The sequence below is a fragment of the Hylobates moloch genome, unplaced genomic scaffold, assembly GCF_009828535.3.
Source record: "Hylobates moloch isolate HMO894 unplaced genomic scaffold, HMol_V3 SCAFFOLD_5, whole genome shotgun sequence".
NCBI classification, from domain to species: Eukaryota; Metazoa; Chordata; class Mammalia; order Primates; family Hylobatidae; genus Hylobates; species Hylobates moloch.
Window position 1 is genome coordinate 109,700,576 of NW_026652280.1, and position 19,809 is coordinate 109,720,384.

Consider the following 19,809-nt stretch of genomic DNA (forward strand, 5'->3'; position numbering starts at 1 on the left):
CAGCAGGCCTTATTTGTCCATAGTCCACAATTTGCCAACCCCTATTCCATATTTTTACAGATTTTTTTAATCTGCTACATCAATTTACTTAGCAAAAGGATGTTTAAATCTCCTGAAAAGATAGAATAGTCTCTTTGGTGCTGTGTTCCTTATAATTTAATCATTATTTCTTTATTTGTGAAGTAAATACATCTTTTTTATAGTTCTGTCATTTTTCTTTATATATTTTAAGGATATGATGATAGATATTTAGACATTTAGAATTATTGTATCTTCATTAATTTAACCTTTCATCATTATGCAATGACTTTCTTTCTTTTTTTTTTCTTTTTTCTTGAGACACCTTGTCACTCTGTGGCCCAGGCTGGAGTGCCAATGGCGCGATCTCAGCTCACTGCAACCTCCACTTCCCACGTTCAAGCAATTCTCATGCCTCAGCCTCCCAAGAGGCTGGGATTACAGGCACATGCCATCACAGCTGGCTAATTTTTGTTTTGTTTTGTTTTGTATTTTTAGTAGAGACAGGGTTTCACCATGTTGGCCAGGCTGGTCTTGAACTCCTGACCTAAAGTGATCCGCTTGCCTTGGCCCCCCAGAGTGCTGGGAGCCGCTGTGCCTGGCCTTCAATGACTTTATTCTAGGATTCTTTTTACCCTGATGTCTATTTTGCTTATTTTATTATAGCTACGCCAGCCACTATTTAATACCTTACTGGTATAACTTTTTCCACACTTATATTTCACCTTCTGTGGTTTATGTTTAAATGTATCTCTTGTAAGCAGCAAATAGGTGAATATGTTAATAATTCAATTTGAAAATGTTTGTCTTTAGGGGTTTCAGTCCATTTATTGTATATCAGATAATTTCTAAAAATGTCTTTATGTTGTCCTCATTCTTGAAGTATAATTTTACTAGGTGTATAATTCTAGCTTATAGATATTTTCTCTCAATACATTGAAAATATCCTTTATACTCTCTTGCTTCCAATGTTGCTGTTGAAAAGTTGGCTATCACTTAAGTTGTTGTTGCTTTGAGGATAATCTAACTGCCTTTAAAATATTCCCTGTGATTTTTTATTACAATTTCAATATAATTTGACTAGGTATGGATTTCTTTTTATTTATCAAAGTGGGAATACATTGAGCTTCTTGAATCTGTAAATTTGTATTTTTCATTGATTCTAGAGATTTCTCAATAATTATCACTTCAAATATTGTTTCTGATCCATTTCTTTCTTCTTCTCTTCTTCTGGAATTCCAATTAAACATATTTAAGAGGGCTTGAACTTTTATTTTATTTTTTTACTTCTATTGCTTTGGTTCTCTGAGCTTCATTCTAAACCATTACTTTAGGTCTTTCAGTTCTCTTTTAAGCTGTGTTTTGTCTCCTGCTAAACCTGCATGTTAATTTTTTTAATTTCAGTTATTACATTTTTTAATATCTAACATTTCTTTGTTTCATTTTATAATCAGTCTTCTCTTTAGTCATATTTTTGGCCCCTTTTTATTTCTGGAATCACATAAAGTATGCATTTTAGATTCTGTTTCTAATCATTTCAATATCTAAAGTATTGTAGATCTAATTCCATTTTCTGTTGCTTCTTCCAGCTCTCACTTGAATTGCCTTGTTTCATTGTGTCTTGGTACTTTTTGACTATGAGATGATAATTTTTTCTTATTGCTTTAATTCTAAATTATTGGGCTGGTATAAAAGTGCATCTTTTTTTTTTTGAGACATGGTCTCGCTCTGTCACCCAGGCTGGAATGTGGTGGTATGATCACAGCTCACTGCAGCCTAACCTCCTGGGCTCAAGCAATCCTCCCATCTCAGCCTCTAAAGTAGCTGGGACTTATCTTTAGATGTTTTAGGCCTTTTATTATATACCAAATATTTTCTTAAAATGTCTTTATGTTGTCTTCATTCTTGAAAGATAATTTCACTAGGTATAGAATTCTAGCTTACAGATATTTTCTCCCAGTACATTGACAATATCCTTTATATTCTTTTGCTTCCAGTGTTGCTGTTGAAAAGTTGGCTTGCACCACCATGCAACAGGCATGCACCACCATGCCCAGCTATTTTTTTTTTTTTGTAGCAATGAAGTGTCACTATGTTGGCCAGGCTAGTCTCAAACTCTTGGGTTCAAGCAATCCTCCTGCCTTGGCCTCCCAAAATGCTAAGATTATAGGTGTGAGCCACTGTGCCTGGCCAGTAGTGCATTTCTTTATAAAGGACTTAGGCTTCAGAAAGGACTTTAGCAGTTGATAGGGAAACACAGTCTTGGATCACCTTAAATTATTAATTTATGGAATTTCTGGGGGTGCCACTCAAGTGGTGTGAATTTTCACTTCAAACCTATATAAGGATCTACTTGTGGTTATACAACCTCTTAAGTACTTTCTCGTCTTCTCTGCTCAGCACCAAGTTTGAACACAGGCAAGCTTTCTGACAGTTCTGGAGTGGGGTGGGAAAAAACACAAATGATTTCTGTTAATAATTCACACTTAGTCTGAGAGTGTAGTCATTTGAGGGCCTCATATCAAACCTTCCATCCAGATTGTGCAGGTTCTGGCATTCATTTCTGCCTAAGTCCCACAATGCTAAGAAAACAAATACTCAGAATCACGCAGTTTGACAAAAACCCACTGGACAAAATCCAACTTCAGGGCTATTTTACCTCTTTGGCTTCCTACTTTTACTTAGTCCATGGATCGTGCTGGTCTTACTTATAGTTGCCAGCTCAGAAACACTTTCAAGAAGATTGATTTAAAGATGTTTTCTAGCAGTTATGGTTCTTTTCAGTGGAATTATTGGTATCTAGTCTGTGATGTTGCTGAAAATGGAACTCCAACCCTGCTTGTTTCCTTCCTCTTACCTTTGACCTGATCCTTGGCCAGTTTGCTTTGTTGACCCATATGCTTAATGGAAGACAATAGTTGATTAAGATTTCAGGATCTGCATGTGGTTCTTTCTCTTATCCTTTCACCGCCATCCTCATCCTTTCATATCCAAATTTGTTCCCCAATATACATTTGTATCGAAATTATACTTGTTTATCTCTTCTGCCAGCTTGAATTTCTAATACTTTAAAACCTTCTAACTGTTCTTCCTGCTTTTATTCGTATTGATTTTGCATCTTCCTGCCAAATACCTCACTTTCTCCCTTATAACACTTTAGTTATTAAAATCACCTGTAGGAAAAATTCCAAGGTCTCTAACATACTGCTAAAGTCCCCTCAATTGAATCAATGCCTGCCTCTCCTGTCCCTTCTCTCAACCAAAATCTGCTTGAAATGTATCATCTGGTCACATTGGTCTGCTAGTAGTTGTCTGTGTATACCATGCTATTCTTTAACCCATTGTATTTCTTATGTTCCTTATGTTGGAATGCCCTTTCCATAGCTCACCTTTTTTGATTAGAAAAAGTAATAAGAACAGAAGGAGAGGGGAGGGAAATAGGAGAAAAAGGGAGAATGTAGAAAAAAAGATAATTCCTAAAGTATTTCCTACTATTTCTAGAGGAATTATTCTGAAAACGATACCATTTTCTCTCTCTACCAATATTCTAGAAGTATAAATATGTCCAAATTAAATTTTAGGGCAATGAAAAGGCTCAACCTGATTTATCTGTCTTTGGTTCTTCCCATTAGTTGAGTCCCTATTAGTTAGGCCGAGATGCATGCCCTGCTGCACATTTCATGGTTTGAATCTGGAGAATCTTCCAAGAGTTAACATTCCTTTACTGTCATTACTTGCAATTTGTTTCTGGGTCTGAGTTTACCTCATTACTGAGATGTGATAACACTGTCAAGTCTCATCTACAGATTACTCATTATTATTCATGGAAATGGAGTACATCTACCCTGATAGAGCAATTGAAATATTGGTCAAGGATTTCCATGAGGGTGTCTTCAGTTCTCTAGCCCTGTTCCAAATGAGTGGGAGGTAGAGGATGGAAAGGAAAATGTATCAGACAATTGTTGATGTACTCATTAAACTGCACAAATTCCTCTCCCCAGGGATATTCCTGGCTGGTGAGGTTTCCCAGATCCAAGGTGGAAGAAAGATGTTTCCTGTTATTACTGACAAAAGGGCAAAATCAGGGGAATCAAGAGTTAAAAATTTAGTAACTGTTATAGTCCAATATGTTGAAAGGAGGCTGAAAGTTTGACAGATAAGTGAGAGCAAATGTAGGCTTTAAAAACCGGAATATAAAACCCAAAATCTGGGACCCAGGAAGAAGTACGCAAGACCCAAAAGAGTACAGAAGTTGACCAGAATATTTTTTGTGCCCTAGACAGTGAGCTGTGTAAACATGTGTATGTCTGGGGAAAAGTGGTGGGAATTTAGCCACGGTTTAAGTGCAAAAAAATTAAGCTATTCATAACCTGATACTTTTCCCTATTGAGAAATAATACAATTGATAAATACCACTTAGAATTGTCTATGCCACAGTATCTGAGGTAGTTTGCACTGTGTCAAAACATAATGAATGATGTATATAATTGATATTATAGTTATATTACTGTTGTTTGATTTTACTTGAACTTCACAGGAAAAAGCCACAAAAATCAGTCATCAATGGCCCATAAGGGTGAAATCCATGACCCTCCTCCAGAGGCAGTTCAAACTGTAACTCCTGTGGAGGTTCACATAGGCACTTGGTTTACAACTACACCTGAAGGAAATCGGATTGGCACCAAAGGATTAGAAAGAATAGCAGACTTGGCCCCATTGTTATCCTTTCAGGCCACAGATCCTGTCAATGGAACGGTATGACAAACTATTGTTTATTGCAAAATTTTCTAAGTCATTAGAATTCTGAAACAACACCCAAAAGAGTGCCTAGCTGATAATATTTTTTCAATAAATGTCTGTTAAGTAGTGGATGGATAGATGTGTGGATGGATGGATGAATGGATTCATTTTCCAAAATCTAAAAGCATCTTGTAGTGTATTTGCCAAATGGAGAGTATCATTAGGGACTATTTTTGTGTTTTGTGGGCACAACCACGTCAGAACAAAATGCTAATTTTTGAGGTGAGTGGCAGTTCATGAGTTTTCTATGCCACTTTTAAGATATATGTGATTAATTATGTCGTCGTGTGTTTCCTTATGCTGAATATATGTGTGTGAATGTCTTATCTTCTGGAAGTGAGCAGCTTCTGGAAGTGAGTGTCTCATTACTACTTGTTTGTGCCCACTTGCAGTTTGTGAGAGAAGTTTGTTCATGATCCTTTGATTTTGAAAAACTTACGGTATGTTGAAAGAAATAAGACACACATTAAATAACTCAAGAATCCAAAACTGTAGAGAAACTTTACAAAAACTTTATTTGTAGCATAAGAATACATGACAAATTAGTGGTACAGAACATAATGGTTCTGTTTATGATATGAAAGCAAAACTGCTGGAATGAACAATAGCACTTTTTGTGTACCAGGATTTTTTTTTTTTTTTTTTTTTTTGAGACGGAGTTTTGCTCTTGTCGCCCAGGCTGAAGTGCAATGGTATGATCTCGGCTCACGGCAACCTCCACCTCCCGGTTCAAGCAATTCTCCTGCTTCAGCCTCCTGCGTAGCTGGGATTACAGGCACCTGCCACCATGCCTGGCTAATTTTTGTATTTTTAGTAGAGGCGGGGTTTTCGCCATGTTAGCCAGGCTAGCCTCCAACTCCTGACTTCAGGTGATCAGCCCGCCTCAGCCTCCTAAAGTGCTGGAATTACAAGCATGAGCCACCACGCCCAGCCCTCTATGTACCAGGATTTCTTTGGGGGCTTTTATACACATTATCTCATTCAGCCCTCACACCAAATGTATATTACACAATGAGAAAATTGAGCCTTAGGAAGTTAAGTAATGTGGTCAAGAGTACATGTTCAGAAAGTGCTGAACCCAGGATTAGAGCCAGTTGTTTGTGACCAAAAACTGAGCTCTTTCCGTTCCTTAGCTATTCCTCTAACATCTTATATGGAGATTTGCAGCACCCTCTGAATCTAAACAAAATGAAGAAGCTCCTAAGTGCCTTAACTCTGGTGTCTGAACTTCCTACCCTTGTTTAAAACCAGGTGCTGCTGTAAAAAGCAAAATGCCTGTTTGCTATTAAGATGGATTACATTATCTAACCAAATATCTTTTCCTCTTCAGCCTACTTCTGAAATAATTTTATAATCTCTTACTTTGTTTGCTAGTTGCCTTTTTTTGTAAGACTCAAAGTACACATGATCTCAGAAAGGTTTTTTGTTCCTTTGTTTCCTGAGGTTTTTTTAATGTTTGTTTTAGTTCCTTCAAATAGCTCACTTTAATTTGGCCCCTGAGGTAGATTATTTGGCTTAATATGCAAGTGTGATTAACATTTCTTTGTTAACTTTTAATTTCCCTCATTCATCTCTATCACCATTTTGGAAGCATGAACCAACATCCAAGAACCTGGATTCAAGCGTGAATTAAACACCAAATGCCCAACAGAATAAGAGCAATAATAGTGACATTTACTGAGCACTCACTGTGTACTAGGCCCTGTTCTCTGCATTTTCCATATACTAACTCACTCAATTCTCACAACAAACTACTATTGTTTCCGTTTTATAGATGAGGCAAGTAGGCTACAGAGAGTTTAAGTAATTTGCCCAAGGTCACACAGCAAATGGTAGAGCCAGAATGTAGACCCCAACACTGTGTCCCAGATCTCAAGAAACTGACATGATCATATGAAACAAAATTGAAAATGGGTGTGTATTTTCACAACCCCTGACATGAAGTATTACATTCTAAAGGAGTGAGCACTGCCCTTGGGGTGAGGCACACCTGTGTTTCAAGCCCTAGCCATAGTCCTTACCAGATGTATAACTTTTGGCAAGTTCCTTATCTGGTTTCTTATTCATAAACTGGAGATAATAGTCATTACCTGTTGAGAAGATTAGTACCAGACATGGCACTATCAGGCATTCAGAAATATCCTTGTTACTGTGTTATTGCCACCACTAAGAATGATTATCCTATTCTATGGTGACCAGAAAATGTCACTGTTTATGTGACATTATGAAATGTTTGAATAATTCTAAATCATAATATGTAAATATCTCTACTAGATAAAAAACCACTATCAATAATTACTAACATGATGGCCAAGTGTGATGCACTTTACCAGCATCATCTCATTTAACCCACATAACATTTCCAAGAAGATACTAGTGTTGGCTCCATTTTGTGGATGAAACCAGACAACAAACAGGTTAAGCAACATCCCTAAGTCTACCCAGCCATTTATGGAGTCAGAATTCAAACTCGGCTTAACCCCAGAGCTCATGCTCTCAACCACCACATTACCCAGCAGTATTTCTTAGTATACATTCCTGGCTGAAAGTGCCAATGATAAGAACCTAAAATAATGATCGGCATTCATTTCTCTCTTAAATAGTGATTGCCGCCTACCATAAAGAGCTAAGAAGGTGATAATCACCTGCTCCCAATAGCCATAGACTTTGGAGTCAGAAAACAACTAGCAAACTCATTCTCATGTTCCTTAGAGTTAGAACATGTTCTAACTAGCAAACTCACTCTATGTTCCTTAGAGTTAGAACATGTTCTAACTAGCAAACTCACTCTATGTTCCTTAGAGTTAGAACAGGGTAAGTTTAGAAAATGCCCAATGACTGAAATATGCATTATGCAATTTACAGTACTGCAGTTGTAGGTTGAGCTTTCCAGAAGCAAACGCTGAGGTGAAGTCCGAAGTGCAAGATTTTAATAGAGACATATATGTGAAAGGAGGAGGGAGAAAGCAGTAATGGGCAGAGGTAAAAGCTGAACTATGAGGCAAACACAGCAGAGCCATGGTCAACCAGGTGCAGAGCTCAGGAGCAGCAACCCACGCACACCGTTTCTCATACGCCTCAAGCTCCCAGGCATGCAGCAGCACTGAGCATCAAATACATGCACAGGTCAACTTGACACAGAGAGGCTACAGCCTTTGTCCCCCACCAATCTTCAAGTACTGCCCTGATGACATTAGCCCGACAATTGCAGGCCATCTTGCAGTTCACCCCATCTGGGGAAGTTCTGCAGAGCAGGGATTTCACAGCGCACAAGGCAGTCACAATATGCCGCATTTATCATTACTCCGTAGTTTCCAAGGAAACAGGGCCTGTGGTCATTTTCCCAGACAGATCTGGGTTAACCCAGTCCAGATGTTAAGTGTTTCCTCAAACATGCCCTGATACTTACTTGCTGCATGACTTTCAGCAAGCTTCTCAACTTCTCTAAGCCTAAATTTCCTCATCTATAAAATGAGGGTACCTGCCAAGATTGTTATGAAGGTTAGATCAGGTAGATGAGATAAAACTTTTGCCTATAAATAAATAACTAGGACTTTGATGGTGCCATCTTTGTATTCAATGGATAAAAATAAGTACACTTGGGATTAACCATGTGGCCAAATGATTACGTCCTGCCTTTTCATGTTCAGGTTATGACAACTCGAGAAGACAAAGTTGTCATAGTTGAAAGGAAAGATGGTACTCGGATAGTGGATCATGCTGATGGTACCAGAATCACAACCTTTTATCAAGTTTATGAAGATCAAATTATTCTGCCAGATGATCAAGAAACAAGTATGTTTTATTTTCTGAGTTACATGACAATATTTTATAACTCTTTAGCATAAGCTAGATAGAATCCTCACTGACTGCTGAACATACACGTAAGAAAAATAATCTTTTGGTAAAGTTAGCCAATCAGAGAAAACCTATGCAGTCCAAAGCAGGGTCTATAAGGATTTAGTATTATTATTATTATCATCATTACTGATTTTGCTGTTTGCTTTATAAAATTTAATTTTATTCTTTTAATTGACAAATATTGTGTATATATATAGAATAAATAATATGATGTGTTGAAATATGTATACATTGCAAAATGATGCAATCAAGCTAATTAACATATGCGTTACCCTCAGATACTTATTTTTAGTTGTGAGAAAACTTAAAATCTACTTTCTTAGAAATTTTTTTTAACCAGCAGCACCCAGCAGGCAAAAGTTTCTCCAACACACTCCTCATTATGTGTGTGTGTGTGTGTGTGTGTGTGTCTGTGTGTGTGTGTGTGTGTGTGTGTGTTTTATTTATGTATTCATTTATTTAAAACTTTTAAGTTAAGGGGTACATGTGCAGGGTTGTAATACAGGTAAATTCATGTAACAGGGTTTGCTGTACAGATTATTTTGTCACCCAGGTATTAAACCTAGTACCCATTAGTTATTTTTTCTGATCCTCTCCTTCCTCCTACCTTCCAGTAGGCCCCAGTGTCTGTTGTTCCCCTCTATAGGTCCATGTGTTTTCATCATTTGGCTCCCACTTATAAGTAAGATGAAGCAGTATTTGGTTTTCTCTTCCCCTGTTAGTTTGCTAAGGGTAATGGCCTCCAGCTCCATGCATTTTCCAGCAAAGGATGTGATCATGTTCATTTTTATGGCTGCATAGTATTCCATGGTGTATATGTATGCCATTTTCTTACTCCAGTCTACCATTGATGGGCATTTAGGTTGATTCCATATCTTTGCTATTGTGAACAGTGCTACAGTGAACATATGTGTGTATGTGTCCCTACGGTAAAATGATTTATATTCCTTTAGGTATATACCCAGTAATGGGATTGCTGGGTCGAATAGTACTTCTGTATTCAGGTCTTTGAAGAATCACCACACTGTCTTCCACAGTGGTTGAACTAATTTAAATTCCCACCAGCAGTGTATAAGCGTTCCTTTTTTGCTGCAACCTGGGCAGCATCTGTTACTTTTTGGCCTTTTAATAATTGCCATTCTGACTGATGTGAGAGTGTATCTCATTGTGGTTTTGATTTGCATTTATCTAACGTTCAGTGATGTTGAGCTTTTCTTCATGTGTTTTTTGGCCACGTTTATGTCTTCTTTTGAAAACTGTTCATGTCTTTTGACCACTTTTTAATGGAGTTGTTTGGTTTTTTGCTTGTTAATTTGTTTAACTTCCTTATGGATGCTGGATGTTAGCATGGCTGCACCTTTGTCAGATGCATAGTTTGTATATATTTTCTCCCATTCTGTAGGTTGTCAGTTTAGTCTGTTGATAGTTTCTTTTGCTGTGCAGAAGTTCTTTGTTTTAATGAGATCTCACTTGTCAATTTTTGCTTTTGTTGCAATTGCTTTTGGTATCTTTGTCATGAAATCTTTGCCTGTTCCTATGTCTAGAATGGTATTGCCTAGGTTGTCTTTCAGGGTTTTTATAATTTTGGGTTTTACATTTTATTCTTTAATTCATCTTTAGATAATTATTCTATATGGTGTAAGGAAGGGGTGCAGTTTCAATCTTCTGTATATGGCCAGCCATTTATCTCAGTACCATTTATTGAATAGGGAGTCCTTTCATCATTGCTTGTTTTTGTTGATTTGTTTAAGATCGGATGACTGTAGGTGTGTGGCTTTATTTCTGGGCTCTCTATTCTGTTCCATTGGTCTATGTGTCTGTTTTGCTGTTTTGGTACCAGTACCGTGCCATTTTGGTTATTGTAGTCCTGTAGTATAGTTTGAAGTTGAGTAGCATGGTTGCTTCCAGCTTTGTTCTGTGTACTTATCATTTTTAGTTGTGAGAATACTTAAAATCTACTCTCTTAGAAATTTTCAAAATACAATATGTTATTTACTATAGTCACCATGTTATACAGTGTATCTGTTTAATTTATTCCTCTTATATAACTGAAATTTTATATCCTTTGACCAACATCTCCCCAACTCCTTACCCTGTTGGCTGGTAACTACCATTCTACTCTCTACTTGTATGAGTTCAACTTCTGTAGAGTCTGCATATAAGTGTGCTATTTGTCTTTCTGTACCTGGATTATTTTACTTAAAATAATGTCCTCCAGGTTTATCCATATTGTTGCAAATGACAGATTTCTTTTTTTTAACACTGAATAGTATTCTATTGCCTATATTTACTACATTTTCTTTATTTATTCATCCATTGATGAACATGTAGACTGATTCCAAATCTTGGTTTTTGTGAATAATGCTGCAATGAATATGAGGATGCATTAGGACCTTTTATTATGATCATTATCTCAACAGAGATGGGAGTGATAACAGCTCTAGTTAGCTGATGGATAGTAATAGTCTTTGATTGGTGGCAACTAAAACCTAATAACCATGATTCATCTGTCCTAGATACTAGCTTTCAGATGTTTCCTTTGATCCTGAAGGCATCTAATTTGCATAAATAGGTGACCTCAGATAGGTCTTCAGTCTGAGTATGTCTTTCGTCAGAAAGATGGTATCAGAAAAAAGGAAACTGTAGCTGCTAATTAACTGGAACCTGCTTAAAGACTGTAAAAGCCTTCCACTCTTCCGAACCTGAATTTAAGAAATATTTTTAATGAGAAGTTATTCCGTGAGTTCCCTTTCCTTAATGTCAATGTTTTTTATTGGGTATATTTAAGATGTACAACATGATATTTTGATATCCATATACATAGTGGACTAAGTCAAGCAAATTAATATATCTCTTACCTCATATAGTTTGTGTGAGTGTGTGTGTGTGTGTGTGTGTGTGTGTGTGTGTCATGAGCACCTAAAGTCTACATTCTTGGAAAATTGTCATTATACAATACAATGTTATTGACTATAGTTTTTATGCTATACATTACATTCTTGTATTTATTCATCTTACATAATTGTATAATTGTAACTTTACATGCTTTGACCTACATCTCCCCACCCCACCCACAAAATCACGCATATCATATTATGATGCACTAACTTTATTTCTGCTTATAGAGAGAGGGACACTCATACACATATGTACAAGGAAATAAGTATAGAGGAGTGACTTGCAGCATTGAGTATAATATTGAAATATTGGGAAAATATAAATGTCCATCAATGGCAGAATAGAAAAATAAAATGTGGTAAATTCCTACAAAATAATACTATAAGGTTGTTAAAGGGAGTCATACACACACAAATAAATATATCTATGCACACATATATGTATAGATAGATGGATGGATACATATAGATCAAGATGGTTAGAGGTCTCAAAACTGTATTAAATGAAAAAAGCAGGTGTAGAATGATAGTACAGTAATTACATAAATACATAGAGTAACATATAGCTTACATACATTTAAAGCACACACATTTATATTATTCATTATATATATGTACATAAAAGTGTAAAGATGAATTTCAAGATAGAAATAAGCCCAGATATAAGGAGAAACTTCAATTTTGTCGGTAATTTTTATTTTACATATGTATTAAAAAGTATACATTTTAATTGATGAATATCTGAGTGCTTAAATTATATTTTATGCTTTTCAATTTTTAAATTTGAAAAATCGATGTTCTCTACTCCTACAAATAAATAGTGAGACTAAGACAGCATACTAAATTAAGAAGATTTTTTCTGGAAGAATTATTTTGAATTGACAAGAACAGCAGGCCACACTCCAACCCTGTGGAGTTCTCAGTACTTGCTCTAGACTTTACAATTGTGCTTTTTCCATGAGGAATCCAGACAGCCAGGAAACAGCAGCCAAATCAATAGGCTGAGGTCTGTTTTGCAATGTCTACATCCTATCGATCTGCTTACCTTGCATTTGCTTGTAGCCGAGGGTCCTCGGACTGTCACCAGGCAGGTGAAGTGTATGCGGGTAGAAAGCTCACGCTATGCCACTGTTATCGCCAACTGTGAGGACAGTAGCTGCTGTGCCATCTTTGGAGATGGAACAACTATTATTGCAAAGCCACAGGGAACATACCAGGTAGGTCTACGAGGAAAACGAGAAGTGCCAAAGATGAGTGTCTATTCAGCTGAGAAAACCCACTTCTCTGGGGCAGTAAAAATGCCTGCAATGTACACTGCTGTTGCTTTCCTTTCTCTTAGAATACTAACATCTTAGAATATACTTCTCAAACTCTTATTTACTCATCCCTTTTTACATCCTATGCCAGAAAAACATTGCCCTGCTTGTTTTGCAAAACTTTGGTAGTTTTGGACCAAGATTATAAACTAAAATGTGTTTGTTGAGGATTTCTTATATGCTAGGTACTGTGGGTGTCAGAAACACTTAGATGATTTGGCTTGTGCCTAACAGACCAGCTTCATCTCCTGCCACCTTGACCCTCATTCTCATTCTCCATCCTTCCCACCTCCAGTCAGTCCTCACTACTCTACTCAAAGTCCTAGCAGGACAAAACAGAGCACATGGTGTGTGTGGTCCCTGGAGGGCAGTTCTCCTAGCTAAAGCAAAGCTCTGTCCTCGGAAGGCCAAGGAGGAGCAGTTAGCACCTTTCCCTACCTTTCTGCATTTCCCCTTTAAACACAACCATCCAGTGTCAGCATGCAGTTCCTTTAACCTTAAAAGGACTTGCCTTCAGCTTTTCACTTGCTGGAGAAAGGACATTAGAGCAAAGATATTGCAAACAATGTCACTAGATACTGAGAGCTAAAAGCTAGAAGATGATAGACAAAGATCTCACTGATAAGCATTTGTTACTGTGAAAGTTGCTGAAGTCAGTTTATCCCTCTCATCTCTTCTCAGAATGTTACCCTTCCACCTCTTCATCCAGTGTAGATTATTATGGGGCAAGGAAGGTGCTGGAAGTGAGAGATGAAAGGAAACATAGATATAAATTTTCATGTTTTTGATTAGGCAATAGTTTCTTAGATACGATGTCAAACATACAAGCTTTACCAAAATCAAAAAAAAGTTTGTGATTCAAAGGACAGCACCAAGAACATGAAAAGATAAACTACAGAATAGAAGATGTTATTTGAAAATCATATAACTGATAATGGTCTCATGTACAGAGTACCCTACAACTTAGAACTCTCACAACTCAACAATAAAAAGACTAATAACCCACTTTAAAATTAGCAAAGGATTTGAATTCCTCCAAAGAATATATGCAAATGGCAAATAAGCCAAGAAAAGATGCTCAACATCATTAGTAGTGAGGGAGCTGCAGCGCAAACTGCAATGAGATAGCACTTCACAATGACTAGAAAACGGTAATCAAAAAGACAGATAATCGCAAATGTTAGCAAAGGTATGGAGAAATTGGAACCCTCATAAATTGCTGATGGTGTAAGTCACTTTGGAAAGTGGTTAGTCACTTGGAAAATGGTATAGTCACTTTGGAAAACAACTTGGCACTTCCTCAAAAGGTAAACTTAGTTGTCATATGACCCAGCAATTCCACTCCTAGATATATATCCAAGAGAAAACATACATTGCACAAAAACATGTACACAATATTTACAGCAACATTTCTAATAATAGCAAAACTGAAAATAACCCAAATGATGCCAACTCATAAGTGAATAAAGAAAATCTGATATAGCCATACAATGGAGTATTACTTATCCATAAAATGGAAGAAAGTACTGTGTGCTACAAAATGAGTGAACCTTGAAAACATTATGCTAACTGAAAGAAGCCAGACACAAAAGGCCACAGAGTACATGCTTCCATTTAAATGAAGTATCTAGAATAGGTATATCCATAGACAGTAGATAAGTGGTTGCCAGGGCCTAAGGCCTAGTGATCCAGAAAGATTTCTAACAGGATCAGCGTTTCTTTGGAGGATGATAAAAGTGTTGTGGAATTAGTGATAATGGCTTCACACATTTTTGAATATACTAAAACCCATGGAATTATACACTTTTAAAGGGTAAATCTATGATATGTAAATTATATTTCAGAAAAAGATCTGTTTGAACCAGAATTCATTACATGAAGTCTATTACTTAAGGACTGTGTCAGCCACCAGAGAGAGGAGAGATGAGTTTCTAAGAGCACTTATCCCACAGTTTTATACCCTTTCAGAGATGCTTCTTATCCAAGATCACGAACAACCCCAAACATTTAGAATAGGATGAATAGGGCCAAACATGTATGTAACCTCAGCTAAAATATATTAAATATTGGAAATAAGGGGGCATGAGACAATTACTTAGAAGAGATATTAAAGTGAGCAGATAAGATATGAGAATACAGGAGAAATGATATCCTAACTATTCAGTTTGCCTCTTTATCAAGTAGCCCTTTCCAAACCTTAAGTCCTCTCTTGGTTAATGTTTTCCTCCTGCAAACACAGTTTGTGACTAGGATCTATGGATATTCTTTTTCCTAAAATGATTTTCCAAGTCCCACATATTGAACAAGAAAATTTTAATAATTTTTCTCCTTCTGTTACTCTTTCAGGTGTTACCTCCAAACACAGGCTGTCTTTATATTGACAAGGATTGTTCAGCTATGTACTGCCATGAATCAAACAGTAATATATACTATCCTTTTCAAAAGTGTGAGCAGCTGAGAGCTGGCAGGTACATCATGAGGCATACTTCAGAGGTTATCTGTGAGGTTCTAGATCCTGAGGGAAACGCTTTTCAGGTAAAGTGCACCTTTGGTATGGAGAAAGAGCCTGTGGCTTTGCTTTTGAGATATTTCACACTACAAAGCTTCCATGTAGATTTTTACCTTAGTTGCCTTGGGATTAATTATCCACTTACTGCCAATACTTTGGGCAAACAGTAATGAATGTCAGTACATTTCCTTTGATTCTTAAGTGTACTTTAATGGGGAATGGCAAGCCAAATAATTGGTGGGATAGAAATGTTAAGGCTAAATAAATAATTAGAACAGAAAGGAAGAAACAGTAGCAGACATCTGAAAATAATGCCAACATAAAGAATGATGTGGCAATGGTCCTTATCAAAGTTGAAGTCAGAGCAAACACAAGACAGCAGGCAATTTTCTTTGAGCAGTCACAGAGTAAGATGGTAAGAAGGATACAGTAAGGTTGAAAGTGGGAAAGTGGACCAACATCCAAGCTGAGTGCCAAATCAAGAGCACAATCCTGCAGATGGCCAAATAGGAGCAGCTCCAATCTGTAGCTCCCAGCATGATTGATGCAGAAGATGGGTGATTTCTGCATTTCCAACTGAAGTATCTGGTTCATCTCACTGGGACCGGTTGGACAGTAGGTGCAGCCCATGGAGGGCAAGATGAAGCAGGGCAGGCATTGCCTTACCCGGGAAGTACAAGGTGTCGGGGGATTTCTCGTTCCTAGCCAAGGGAAGCCATGACAGACTGTACCTGGAAAAACAGGACATTCCTGCCCAAATACTGTGCTTTTCCAATGGTCCTAGCAATCGACAGACAAGAAGATTCTCTCCCATGCCTGGCTTGGTGGGTCTCATGCCCATGGAGCCTTGCTGACTGCTAGCACAGCAGCCTGAGATCGAACTGCGAGGCAGCAGCAGCCTGGCTGGGGGGAGGGGCATCCACCATTACTGAGGCTTGGGTAGATTAACAAAGCAGCCAGGAAGCTTGAACTGGGCAAAGCCCACCGCAGCTCAGCAAGGCCTACTGCCTCTAGACTCCATCTCTGTGGGCAGGGCTTAGCTGAACAAAAGGCAGCAGACAACTTCTGCAGACTTAAACATCCTTGTCTGACAGCTCTGAAGAGAGCGGTGGTTCTCCCAAAATGGCACTTGAACTCTGAGAATGGACAGATTGCCTCCTCAAGTGGGTCCCTGACCCCTGTGTAGCCTAACTGGGAGACACCTCCCAGTAGGGGCCAACAGACACCTCATATAGGCAGGTGCCCCTGTGGGACGAAGCTTCCAGAGGAAGCATCAGGCAGCAATATTTGCTGTTCTGAATATTTGTTGTTCTGCAGCCTCCACTGGTGATACCTAGGCAAACAGGGTCTGGAATGGACCTCCAGCATACTCCAACAGACCTGCAGCTGAGGGACCTGACTTTTAGAAGGAAAATTAACAAACAGAAAAGAATAGTATCAGCATCAACAAAAAGGACATCTACACCAAAACCCCATCTGTAGGTCACCAACATAAAAGACCAAAGGTAAATAAAACCACAAAGATGGGGAGAAACCAGAGCAGAAAAGCTGAAAATTCTAAAAATCAGAGTGCTTCTCTTCCAAAGGATTGCAGCTCCTCGCCAGCAACAGAACAAAGCTGGATGGAGACTGACTTTGATGAGTTGACAGAAGTAAGCTTCAGAAGGTCGGTAATAACAAACTTCTCTGAGCTAAAGGAACATGTTCAAACCCATCGCAAGGAAGCTAAAAACCTTGAAAAAAGCTTAGACGAATGGCTAACTAGAATAAACAGTGTAGAGAAGACATTAAATGACCTCATGGAGCTAAAAACCATGGCACGAGAACTTCATGACACATGCACAAGCTTCAATAGCTGATTTGATCAAGTGGAAGAAAGGGTATAAGTGATTGAAGATCAAATTAGTGAAATAAAGTGAGAAAAGAAATTTAGAGTAAAAAGAAACAAACAAAGCCTCCAAGAAATATGGGAATATGTGAAAAGATGAAATCTACGTTTGATTGGTGTACCTGAAAGTGACGGAGAGAATGGAACCAAGTTGTAAAACACTCTTCAGGATATTATCCAGGAGAACTTTCCCAATATAGCAAGGCAGGCCAACATTCAAATTCAGGAAATACAGAGAACATCACAAAGATACTCCTCGAGAAAAGTATCCCCAAGACACATAGTGTCAAATTCACCAGGGATGAAATGAAGTAAAAAATGTTAATGGCAGCCAGAGAGATAGGTCGAGTTACCACAAAGGGAAGCCCATCAGACTAACAGCAGATCTCTCAGCAGAAACCCTGCAAGCCACAAGAGAGTGGGGGCCAATATTCAACATTCTGAAAGAAAAGAATTTTCAACCCAGAATTTCATATCCAGCCAAACTAAGCTTCATAAGTGAAGGAGAAATAAAATCCTTTACAGACAAGCAAATGCTGAGAGATTTTGTCACCACCAGGCCTGCCTTACAAGAGCACCCAAAGGAAGCACTAAACATGGAAAGAAACAACTGGTACCAGCTACTACAAAAACATGCCAAATTGTAAAGACCATCTATGCTATGAAGAAACTGCATCAATTAATGGGCAAAATAACCAGCTAACATCATAATGACAGGATCAAATTCACACATAACAATATTAACCTTAAATGTAAATGGGCTAAATGCCCCAATTAAAAGACATAGACTGGCAAATTGGATAAAGAGTCAAGACCTGACATCAGTGTGCTGTATTCGGGAGACCCACCTCATGTGCAAAGACACACATAGGCTCAAAATAAAGGGATGGAGGAAGATCTACCAAGCAAATGGAAAGAAAAAAAAAAAGCAGGGGTTGCAGTCGTAGTCTCTGATAAAACAGACTTTAAACCAACAAAGATCAAAAGAGACAAAGAAGGCCATTACATAATTGTAAAGGGATCAATTCAACAAGAAGAACTAACTATTCTAAATATATATGCACCCAATACAGGAGCAACCAGATTCATAAAGCAAGTCCTTAGAGACCTACAAAGAGACTTAGACTCCCACACAATAATAATGGGAGACTTTAACACCTCACTGTCAATATTAGACAGATCAACGAGACAGAAGGTTAACAGGGATATCCAGGACTTGAACTCAGCTCTGCACCAAGCAGAACTAATAGACATCTACAGAACTCTCCGCCCCAGATCAACAGAATATACATTCTTCTCAGCACCACATCGCACTTATTCTAAAATTGACCACATAATTGGAAGTAAAGCACTCCTCAGCAAATGTAAAAGAACAGAAATCACAACAAACTGTCTCTCAGACCACAGTGCAATCAAATTAGAGCTCAGGATTAAGAAACTCACTCAAAACCACACAACTACATGGAAACTTAACAACTTGTTCCTGAATGACTACGGGGTAAATAACAAAATGAAGGCAGAAATAAAGATGTTCTTTGAAACCAATGAGAACAAAGACACAATATACCAGAATCTCTGGGACACATTTAAAGCAGTGTGTAGAGGGAAATTTGTAGCACTAAATGCCCATAAGAGAAAGCAGGAAATATCTAAAATCAGCACCCTAACATCACAATTAAAACAACTAGAGAAGCAAGAGCAAACAAATTCAAAAGCTAGCAGAAGACAAGAAATAACCAAGATCAGAGCAGAACTGAAAGAGATAGTGACACAAAAAACCCTTCAAAAAATCAATGAATTGCCAGGAGCTGGTTTTTTGAAAAGATCAACAAAATTTTGACAGACCACTAGCAAGACTAATAAAGAAGAAAAGAGAGAAGAATCAAGTAGACGCAATAAAAAGTGATAAAAGAGATATCAACACCGATCCCACAGAAATACAAACTACCATCAGAGAATACTATAAACACCTCTATGCAAATAAACTAGAAAATCTAGAAGAAATGGCTAAATTCCTGGACACATACACCCTCCCAAGCCTAAACCAGGAAGAATTTGAATCTCTGAATAGACCAGTAACAGGCTCTGAAATTGAGGCAATAATTAATAGCCTACCAGCCAAAAAAAGTCCAGGACCAGACGAATTCACAGCCGAATTCTACCACAGGTACAAAGAGGAGCTGGTACCATTCCTTCGGAAACTATTCCAATCAATAGAAAAAGAGGGAATCCTCCCTAACTCATTTTAAGAGGCCAACATCATCCTGACACCAAAGCCTGGAAGAGACACAACAAAAAAAGAGAATTTTAGACCAATATCCCTGATGAACATCAACGCGAAAATCCTCAATAAAATACTGGCAAACCGAATCTAGCCACACATCAAAACCTTATCCACCATGTTCAGATTGGCTTCATCCCCAGGATGCAAGGCTGGTTCAACATATGCAAATCATTAAACATAATCCATCACATAAACAGAACCAACAACAAAAACCACATGATTATCTCAATAGATGC

The 19,809-nt window shown here is 37.8% G+C and overlaps 1 protein-coding gene across 5 annotated transcripts in view; it reads left to right on the plus strand.

Moving 5' to 3' along the window:
- SPAG17 (sperm associated antigen 17) overlaps positions 1-19,809 on the plus strand; it is a 238,684-nt gene that overhangs the window by 168,914 nt on the left and 49,961 nt on the right. For all 5 annotated transcript variants that reach the window (XM_032154861.2, XM_058439406.1, XM_058439405.1 and 2 more), the window contains exons 29-32: positions 4,556-4,773; positions 8,469-8,613; positions 12,639-12,793; positions 15,239-15,427. In XM_032154861.2, coding sequence (XP_032010752.1) covers positions 4,556-4,773; positions 8,469-8,613; positions 12,639-12,793; positions 15,239-15,427 — 707 coding nt within the window. The remainder of the gene's footprint in view (positions 1-4,555; positions 4,774-8,468; positions 8,614-12,638; positions 12,794-15,238; positions 15,428-19,809) is intronic.